Source organism: Lepidothrix coronata, unplaced genomic scaffold, assembly GCF_001604755.1.
Source record: "Lepidothrix coronata isolate B3197 unplaced genomic scaffold, Lepidothrix_coronata-1.0 Scaffold268, whole genome shotgun sequence".
Taxonomy (NCBI): domain Eukaryota; kingdom Metazoa; phylum Chordata; class Aves; order Passeriformes; family Pipridae; genus Lepidothrix; species Lepidothrix coronata.
The window spans coordinates 160,130-170,020 of NW_016690448.1; the positions used below are offsets into that span (position 1 = coordinate 160,130).

Below are 9,891 nucleotides of genomic sequence, written 5' to 3' on the forward strand. Positions count from 1 at the left end.
TCCAACCCAAACCCTTCTGGGATTCTGTGATTCAGGACCCACTCCGGAGAAGAACCCTGAAGCTGTTTCTGTTTGGGGTGTGTTTGTATTTTAAGGATTTCAGATAAACCCTGTCTAGTGGAAGGTGTCCCTGCCCACGGCAGAGGGTTGGAGCTGGATGAGCTTTAAGTCCTTTCCAACCCAAACCACTCTGTGGTTCCCTGATTCTGTGAACATCACCGTCTGCTCTGGAATTTGCCGGAGCAGTTCAGGCAGAGCAGCACCCACCGCTTTGTGCACACGGCCTCTTTTACCTCGAGACAGCAGCTCCCAAAGCTTCAGCACTTTGATCCCCGCAGAAGAGATAAAGAGCCCACGTCAGCAGCCGACGAGCCTTCTCCCCCCAGTGCCCCCGGACAGATGTGCCTCCTATTCACCCCGCCGCTGGGGTTCTGGGTGACTAACTCGCTGACACTGCCGAGCCCAGAGGGCATGTTTGAGTTTGTGCTCAGTGCCGGGAGCATGCCCAGCACTCCCTCCTGACAGGTGGAGGAAGAGGAAGCTGGAAACTTGAACTTTTGCAACAACAATAGCTTCTGTTCCTCTTGGCCTCTTAACCATTTCCCCCAGCCCTGTCCCAATATGTCACTGTTTAACTGCAGGGCGGGCGGCGCCCACCCTCTCAGGAACTGCCCTCTGCTGTGCAGGAGGAGGGAAGAAAAACAAACCTAACAGCATCTCAGAACACGAAAGCACAGTGCCTGTCAGAGGCCAGGGAAAGGATCTGCCTGGGCAGGAGGACATGGTGAGCTGTTCAAATCCCTTTGGTGTGGCTGCTGTCTTCCTGGAGAGAGCTCACGGCTGTTTCTCACCATCCTTCCAGGGCCAGTAACACACCACGGTGCTCTGAAAACACACGGACCTGCACAGTGTGGGGTAGGGCAGATGCAGATGGGCAGGGCTCGGAGCAGCCTGGTCTAGTGGAAGGTGTCCCTGCCCATGGCAGGGGTGTGGAAGTGGGTGAGCTTTAAGGTCCCCTCCAACCCAAACCCTTCAGTGATTCTACAGTTGGGATCACCAGGTTTGGAAGAGAACGTGCAGCCTCACACAGAGGAGCCCTGATTCAGTCAGTCACCCCAATGCAACAGCTGAGCTGAGCCTTGGAAAAATACCCCACCGGCCTGCTAGCCTGGCTCTGGCAGTGGCCAGCAGCAGACAGTCAGGAAAAGAACATGAGTCATCACTGTTTGCAGATGGATTTGAGCATAATACACTAACCTGTGACAATACACTTCCACTGGAGGTGGCACATGTTACCTGCTCAGCTCACTCTGCACAGATACAAATTCAAGGGTCAGACTCCCTGGCATCCACCGAGAGTCACAGTTTATGTGCTGTGGAAGACAGCACTCAGCTTCTGTTTGTAACCTGCTGCCTGACATCTCCCTGGGTGCTCCTTGGCTCCTGAGCTGTGAGGGAAGGGGAATAATTGCTCCCATGGTTGTACAGGCCACATTAGCACTGGTGGACTGCTTCTCCTCCAAACCCAGAGCTGCTCGCTGAGACTATCCCACACTCAGCTCTGCTGATAAACCTGCACCAGTTGCAATTAACCACCTGATGGTTCCCAGATGTATTCCAAACACACGCAAACTCCCACACGTCCAGGCGTGTTGGTGTCTGCTTCCAGAGACAGGGGCAGTTAAGGCTTTAAAACTGCTCTGGAAAGAAGCATGAGGTCTCCTGTCTCCTGTGGCCATCTGGGTGCCGACTGCGGAGATATCGGCCCGTGACTCAGTGTGCAAACCCCAACAGTCCTGGGAGGCCAAAATACACCAAGAAGCATGAAAAAAAGGGCAGTTTTCCAGTTGTCCAGTACAGGAAAGCACAGCACACACAAGACTCCCGCAGTACTTCATAGTCAACATGAAGAAATCTGGGCTGCTGTATCTGAGTTCCCAGGGCCGTGGGCCAAATCAAACTCAATAACCAGTCACAAAACTTCCACTGAAACCCAGACCTGGATAATTTGGTCATTTAGAAGAAAAGATTAAAGGGGACATTTACAGGAAAAACATCTGTTTATCCTAAAAACCCAGGTGTCTGTCAACTCAGATACACACAGTCAAATGCAGGCCCAGCATCATATAAACATGGAGCAATGGAAACAAATGTAATTATAAATCATCTCCCAATCCTGTCTCCAACCTGCCCTCGCTATCACTGCTGAAGATGTCTCACAGCTGTTCAGGACAGAGATAAGGTACATGCTGGCTGGTGGCCAGAGGCCATCACGCTCTGTGAGCCACTGGCATGACATCTATGCTCACCCTAAAAAGCATTCAAGCGTCCCTTGAGCCTCAGGTGTAACACTCAGAGTTATCCTGTGAGAGAAAATGCTCCAACAGGTACAATGCAGGACACCTGCTCCTGTAAAGGCTCACCCACTCCTCACAGTGCCTTCCCACGATCAGATGTTCCAAGTAACCAAAGCCTGACTCACTACTCAAATCCTGTGTGCAGTTTTAGGCCCCTCACGGCAAGACAGACACTGAGGTGCTGGAGCGTGTCCAGAGAAGGGAAAGGAGCTGGGGAAGGGTCTGGAGCACAGGTGTGATGAGGAGCAGCTGAGGGAGCTGTGGGGGGACCTTCTTGCTCTCCACACCTCCCTGACAGGAGCATGTAGCCGGTAAAGGGTCGGTCTGTTCTCTCAAGTAACAAGTCACAGCACGAGAGGAAGCAGCCTCAAGTTGTGCCACAGGAAGTGTAGGTTCGATATTCAGAAAAATTTCTTCATGGAAAAGGTTGTCCAGCCCTGGCACAGCTGTCCAGGACAGTGGGGGAGTCCCTATCCCTGGAGGGTTTTAACAGCCATGTAAATGTGGTACTTGGGGACATGGGGCAGTGGTGGCCTTGGCGTTGCTGGGGAATGGTTGGACTTGAGGATCTCAGAGGGCTTTTCCAACCCAAACAGTTCTGTAATTCTGTGACAGAGCACAGAAACAAAGGGGAGGCTGTGGGTGTGCAGCAGGGTGTACAGCCACCAGCCCTGCCCTGACCAGCAGGAGCACAGAGCAGCCCTCTTGCTGCTCTGCCTGACCAGGCTCACAAATCACCCAGACAACCCTAAGCAGCAGCTTCCTGCAATTACAAGCAGCAGAACACATGTGCCAATTAGCTGCACACCAATATCCTCTTTGGCCCTTGATCTAGGCCAGATCTCAGCCCTGGGGTGCAGCAGAGCCAGGCTGCCTCATCTGAGATCCTGGAGACTGGATGGAGTATCCCCTGGCTGCAGGCCAGGAGGGCTCTCCCCTCCCTCTCCTTTTCCTCACCTCTCCATCTCCTCCCTTCCCTTCTACACAGGGACAGCAGCTCCCATCTCTCCTGGGTGCCTGTGCTGGGTGGGAGATCTCAGCCTGAGACACACACACGTGTGTGGTGTACACAAGAGAGTAGCAATGTCTCTTCCTGTCCTACACAAATTTCCAGGCTGCCAAAAAATCTGAATTTCATACTAGCTGAGGGCAGCACCTGGGGCCTGGGAAACCTCTGGGATTCTGAGAGAGGCTAGGCAGAAGGACCAGGCTCTCCTCAACAAGCAGCTCCAGGGTTCTCACACGTCTCTTCCTGTTTACCAGGAAACCTGTTTTCCTCCTACGGTCCCAGACCTTGTCCCTGACAATGGCTGCAGCCAGTGGTCAGTGACAGGGCACTGCTGCTCCCAAACCATCCAGGGAGCCTTTGAGTGGCTCCCCAGAGGTCTGGCCACAGGAGGAACATACCTCCTGGGGACCGGTCACACCTTGGGCCTGAGAAACCGAAACCGGTTCATTTGTTACCACCTCGGGGAATGTGATGCTGCCAGACAGTCCTGAAAGGTGCCACAGCACCACCCAAACAGGGCAGGCATACCCAACTGTGACAAGAGGCCTGTTGCCATGCGCTGGAGCTCTGGAGATACTCCACTCCCTATCAGATATGCCTTTGGCCACCCAACCACTCACCTCCCTGACTTCCTTGGCTGGGCAGGGCTCTCTCCCATGCTCCTTGTGGGAGACAAGCCCCTGGAGACCTCGTGGCTCAGGCTGAGGGGCACACAAGGGCTGTTTGTTCAGAGACAGATCCCCGGAAATGAGCCTCTGCAGGGTCTGGCCCAGAGGGGTATGTTCATACCTGCTGCACAGCACGGCCTCAAACTTCGTCCTCTCTCGGCACGAGGATCTGCAACCCACGTCCCACTTCACAAGTAACAGTGCTCCCCACCCCTCCACACCTGCTCTGGATCTGAGATAGCGAGGTGAGCACCCACAGGGGCAGGGAGCAGCCAGCCCCGCTGCTCTATCCCAAGAACGAGTGACGAGGCACAGCTGGTGGAGAGGACGAGCCCCTCCTTTCCGTGTGCTGGCAGAGCTTCCTGCCTTCCCAGCCCTTGGCACGCTGTGTTCTCACGTGGCTCTGAACCCTGCTCACCTGTTGACTTCCAAAACGTTGTTGATCCTTGCAGCTTCCAGCAGAGCATCCTCTGAAATGCAGGAAGAAGAGAAAGGGGGTTGGCACAGAGACACACAAATGGACATCCCACCCCGGAATGTGCAGGGGCTGAGCTCACAGCTCTCACCCAGTGAGCACAGGGCTATTCCTGTATGCAGGTTACCCCCAAGCCCTTCGCCCCAACACCTGGCAAACAGGGGGCTGTGGGGTGCACTGTCACCTCAGCCTCTCACAGCCTGAGACAGAGGTTTCCACAGCAGGGCCAGCGAGTTCCCACCACAGGCTCAGAATGACATCTCCTGGCTAGAGAGGGGAAGGGCAGCACCCAGCTCTAGGAGACGGAAAAAGGCATGATTTGGGGAGGGAGGGACCTTAAAGCTCATCTTGTTCCAGCCCCCCTGCCCATGGCAGGGACACCTTCCACTAGCCCACGTTGCTCCAAGCCCCATCCAGCCTGGCTTTGAATATTTCCAGGGATGGGACAGCCACAGATTCTCTGGGCAACCTGTGCTAGAGCCTCACCACCTTCAAAGGGAATTATTTCCTCACAATATCTCATCTAACCCTGCCCTATGACAGTGGGAAGCCATTCCCCCCTGTCCTGTCCCTCCAGGCCCTTGGCCAAAGTCTCTCTCCAGCTCTCCTGTAGCCTTTTAGGCACCGAAGCACGAAGGATAACCCCTCCCCTAGAAGCTCCCCAGGTCGGGCCAGCAGGCAGGCTCCGCGCCAGGCAGGGCCCCGCACGCCCCCAGCAGCGATAGTCACCCTTGGACAGGCGGTCCCGCAGGTAGCAGTAGGCCAGCGCGGCGATGAGGGCGGGCAGCCCCGCTGCCGGGGGGCAGCTCCCGGCTCCGCTCTGATGCCCGCCGGGGTCTCCCGCGATGCAGCAGCGCTGCTCCGCATCCCCGGGCCGCGGCGTCGGCTCCCCGAGGGATGGCGGCACGAGGTTGGGCGGCGGCCCCGGCACGGAGCGGCTGGTGTTGGCCAGGCCGGCGGGGGGCGGCCGGGGGAGCTGCAGGGGGGCCGGGCCCGGGGCAGGGCCCTGTGCTGCGGGGGCCCCCGCTGGGCCCGGCGCGCTGGCTCCGGGGGAGCCCCCCGGGCCGGGCCCCGCTGCCGGGGGTCGCGGCCCCGCTGCCCCCTCCGGCCCCCTGCAGGCCGTGACCCGCCATTGCAGCCTCTGCGCCGGCGGCCGCGCGAGATCGCGGCGCCCCCTGGCGGCCAAAGCCTGGAGCAGCCGCGGCCTGGTCCCCTCGGCCGCAGCCGCCGCCGCCGCGCCATAGGCCGCCCGTGACGGTGACAGCCACGGCCGCGCCCGGAGGAGCCGCGCCAGCCCCTGCGGCGGCGGGCGGAGCGCCAGAGAGGTCAGCATGGTCCCCCCGCTGCCCGCGCCGCGCGGCGCCGCACGCACCTTACCCCCCCTCCCCCCAGCCGCTGAAGCCGGCGGATCAAGATGGCGGCCGCCAGCGCTCCGGTGCGGCGCCGTGGGCGGCGCGCAAGGCATGCCGGGAGGTGTAGTCGCCAACAGCGGACTACAACCCCCGGGGGGCGCCGCGGCGGGGCCCGCCCGCCCGGGGCATGCCGGGGAAGCGGCGTCAGCGACGGGAGCGGAGCCGCGGCCGGCGGGGCCCGGCAGGGGGCGCTGCGCGGCGGGGGCGGGGCCGGGCGCGCTCTCGCGGACAGGCGCGCTCACGATCGCAGGTGCGCGCTCACGGGCACGCGCTTGGAAGGGACCCGCGAGGATCACCGGGGCCAACCCTTAGCCCGGATTTGCCGCCGGCTGTTCCTATTCCGCCCCCAGGCCCCCCGTTTCCCCCCACTCCTTCCATTATCCCAGCAGCCGCTTGCCCGGTTTGCCATTCCGCCTTCACCCCAGCGCTTCCACAGGCTCCCCCACAAGCTCCGTGTCCTGGGCTAAACTGGGCTGCTGAGAAGGTACGTTTTAGGGAGAAAAATAAAACCAAGGAATTCATTAAAAGAAAAAAAATGTTTTTTTTTCCTTTGGGAAGAATTGGGCTTGTTGCTCGAATTATTGAATCCCTGATTTAACTGCACACTGCTGGAAGATGCAGGATGGTGGAGCAAGGATAAGGATTGGGAGTGGAGAGAAGGGATGAGGTTTAGGGGAGCCGGGGTGTATGGAAAGACCCTGAAGTTGGAGGGGTGTCAGAAATGGGCATTTCTGCACCCAGACTGGCGTCAGCAGGGCTACAGTTGTCACAGGCAGCCCAGTGCTCCCAGTTCCCCAGCTGAGTTCCCCCAGCTCCATCAGCCCAGCGCTTCCCAGTTCCCCAGCCCAGTTCCCCCGGCTCCCATCTGGTCAGTGCTCCCAGTTCCCCAGCCCAGTTCCCCCAGTTCCATCAGCCAAGTGCTCCCAGTTCCCCAGCCCAGTTCCCCCAGCCTGACTGCTGGCTCCCTTAAGCCCAGTTCCTCAGTCCACTTCTAGCTCCAACAGCCCAGTTCCCCCAGTTCCCCAGCCCCACTCCCCTCCCCAGCCCATCTCCCTGGCTCCTGCAGCCCAGTTACCCTGTTCCCCCAGTCCATCCCCCCCACCCCGTTCCTGCCGTGCTGGCTGGGGATGTGGGTGCTCCTGCTGGCAGCTGGGAGGGGCTGCGGGGTGACGGCACCCACCTTCCCACTTCCCTGGGAACAGGGTGGGAACACCCCAGATTTCCACAGTGGAGCTGCCTGGAAGGGCAGGGAGAGGAGGACGAGGGGAGAGAGTCCCCTTGCACCAGCCACAGCACCCTGTGCTCTGCCCTGCCTGTCCCCAGCCTTGCCATCACCCACTGGGGTTGGCAGCAGGGTTTCCAGTTCAGTGGGACAGGATGCCCAATGCTCCCTTGGCTCCTTTCCCCAGGTGAAGGAGCAGTGGTGTGGCACGGTGAGCCCAGCGAGGCCAGGTCTCTGTGTCCCCATGGGTGCTGAGCATGGTGACACCTCTGTACCCCCATTCTCCTCCGGTTACTGCATCCTGGGAAAGGCCTCACCCTGGGTAAAGGGCTCGGTGCCAACCACCTTCCTGCTGCCGGCACGGGCTTGGCTTTGCCAGTCTGGGCACGTGACACACTGCTTCGTCATCTTTTACACAGTTATTCATGGGAGCTGGGAGAGAATTCCTTGGTGTTCCCAAGCAGAGAGAAAGATATCCTGAGTCTGCAGCATTTTCAGAGCTGGATGGGAAGCCTGAGCTCTTCCAAAAATAACATCCTAGTCAGCACTGCCAATGGCAGCATGCCCACCTGCCACGGCACCGTGGGGATGCCACAGCAGGGCCCGGCACTGGCACAAAGGATGGACAATGGTCATGGGCTGCATGGGACAGGGCACGGGACCACAGCGACAGCGTCACAGCAGAGCTGCCTGGAGAGGGGCTGCGGGTCTCTCTCCTGCACCCGTGTCCCCTTCTGCCCCACATGGAATCGTGGCATCGTTTGGGTTGGTAAAGCCCTCTGAGAACATCGAGCCCAACCATTCCCCCAGCACTGCCAAGGCCACCACTACCCCATGTCCCAAAATGCCACATGCCACGTTTGTTAAATCCCTCCAGGGACGGGGACTCCCTCACCGCCCTGGGCAGCTGTGCCAGGGCTGGACAGCCCTTTCTGGGAAGAAATTTTCCCAAATACCCAACCTAAACCTTCCCTGGTGCACAGTACAGGTGTCCCTGTCTGCATCTGTGTCCTCCAGCTGCTCCCGGTCGCCCCCTCCCCGGGCTGCCCTTCCACCCTGATCCCGGTTCTCCCCTCCCGGTGCTCTCGTCCCCCGCTGGCTGCCCCTGCCCGGTGCTCCCGGTCTCCTCCCCGACATTCCCTGTTTCCCCCCGGCTCCTCCTCCCTGGTTCTCCCGGTGTCCCTCCCATCATCCACCCCCCTCTCCACGATCCCCCCGGCTCCTCCCTCCTGGTGCTCCCGGTCCCCGCTCTGCTCCCCCAGGATCGCCGCCGGCTCCCCTCCCTGCCGGGTCCCCCCCGGGCCCCCCGGGCCCCCTCGGGTCCCCCCGCCCCGGTGCCGCCCCGTCCCGCCCCCGCCGGTCCCATCGCGCCCCGCGCACGGCGATGCCGCCGTAGGGGCGGGCGCCTCCCGCGGCACCGGCACCGGCACCGGCGGGGCGGGGGCGTCCTGGGGCCATGTCGGGGCACGACAGCGGCATGTCGGGTCGCGACAGCGTGCAGATCCCCGACGACCGGGACTTCGGGGCGTTCCGGGCGCAGTGCGAGTCGGAGCGCGGCTGGAGCCTCACCTACAGCAAGGGCGGGGTGGCGGTCTGGGTGCAGCTGCTGGAGCCCGAGCGCGCCCTCCACAAGATCAAGGTGAGACCTCCCGCCCGGCACCCCCTGGGACACGGGGAGACACACACACCCCGCCCCGGCACCCCCCGGGACCGCGGTACCCAGCGGCGCGGGGGGAGCGCGGGGACCCCGCGGGGCACCTGGAGGCGACGGGGACCCTGGGGTTATGCTGCACTTTGGACTTGGAAGGGGGCTAGCAGGGACCCCACAGCGAGCAGGGACCCCACAGCGACTGGGGACCCCATAGTGAGTGGGAACTCGGGGGTGAAGCACCACCCGGGGGACCCAAGGGGATAATGTGCCCCCTCGAGTGATGCAGCACCCTGGGGCGAGCAGGGACTTGGCCGAGCTGGCCCCTGATGGCAAACAGGGACCTCAGGACAGGTGAGGTCCCAGGGGTAAGCTGGCACCCAGGACAGGTAGAGACTTTGGGGGTGAGTGGGGACCCCAGAACAAGCACAGCCCCAGGGCTGAGCTGGCACCGTGGGATGAGCAGGCACAAGTAGGGACCTCTGGGAACAAGGAGGCTGCAGAGGGGTGACTGGGGACTCACACAGGGACAAACAGGGACCGTCAGGGTGTGGGACCATGGGTCCTGGGTGCTGCCTGTCCCCACTTTACCCATAGGAACCCACCCCCAGAGTTTGCTGCACCCCAGGGCTGGGCTGGGGGACTCCTTGGAGCCTGTGGCCACCAGCCCACTGTCACTGGGGTTGTCCCTGTTGTCCATCCCCTCACCCAGGGCTCCTGTGTCCCCCCATGTCCCCACTGTGTCCCCAGCGGGTCCCTTCCCCCTTGGTGCTGGTGTGCTGGCACAGGCTGGTCCGTGCTCATCCTGGCTCATCCCTCTGGCAAAGCAGGGACACCAGGAATCCAAGGGACAACTTGGGACAGGAGCAGTGTCTGAATGGTGTTGCCAGTGGCCACGGGCCACCATGTCATGCTCGAGCCTCTGGCTGGTGTCCTTGTCCCTTTGGCACCTCCGTGAGGCTGTCCTGGCGTGGTGGTTGGCACGGCCCTCCCCGCGGCGCCGAGCCCGGGTGGTGGTGCGGCCTGCTCAGACTGCTCACGCTGCTCAGACTGCTCACGCTGCTCACACTGCTCAGACTGCTCACGCTGCTCACACTGCT

At 61.1% G+C, this 9,891-nt stretch overlaps 2 protein-coding genes across 2 annotated transcripts in view; one reads left to right on the top strand and one right to left on the bottom strand.

The window, feature by feature from the left end:
• The window catches only part of CLPB (ClpB homolog, mitochondrial AAA ATPase chaperonin), a 53,085-nt gene extending 47,243 nt beyond the window's left edge, over positions 1-5,842 (bottom strand). Inside the window, exons 1-2 of the mRNA XM_017835982.1 lie at positions 5,239-5,842; positions 4,453-4,504 (exon numbers count right to left, since the gene is read on the bottom strand). Coding sequence (XP_017691471.1) covers positions 4,453-4,504; positions 5,239-5,842 — 656 coding nt within the window. The remainder of the gene's footprint in view (positions 1-4,452; positions 4,505-5,238) is intronic.
• Positions 5,843-8,569: 2,727 nt separating this feature from the next.
• Positions 8,570-9,891, top strand: part of STARD10 (StAR related lipid transfer domain containing 10) — a 7,862-nt gene continuing 6,540 nt past the window's right edge. Inside the window, exon 1 of the mRNA XM_017836048.1 lies at positions 8,570-8,782. Within this exon, the coding sequence (XP_017691537.1) occupies positions 8,600-8,782 (183 nt within the window). The 5' untranslated portion in view covers positions 8,570-8,599. The remainder of the gene's footprint in view (positions 8,783-9,891) is intronic.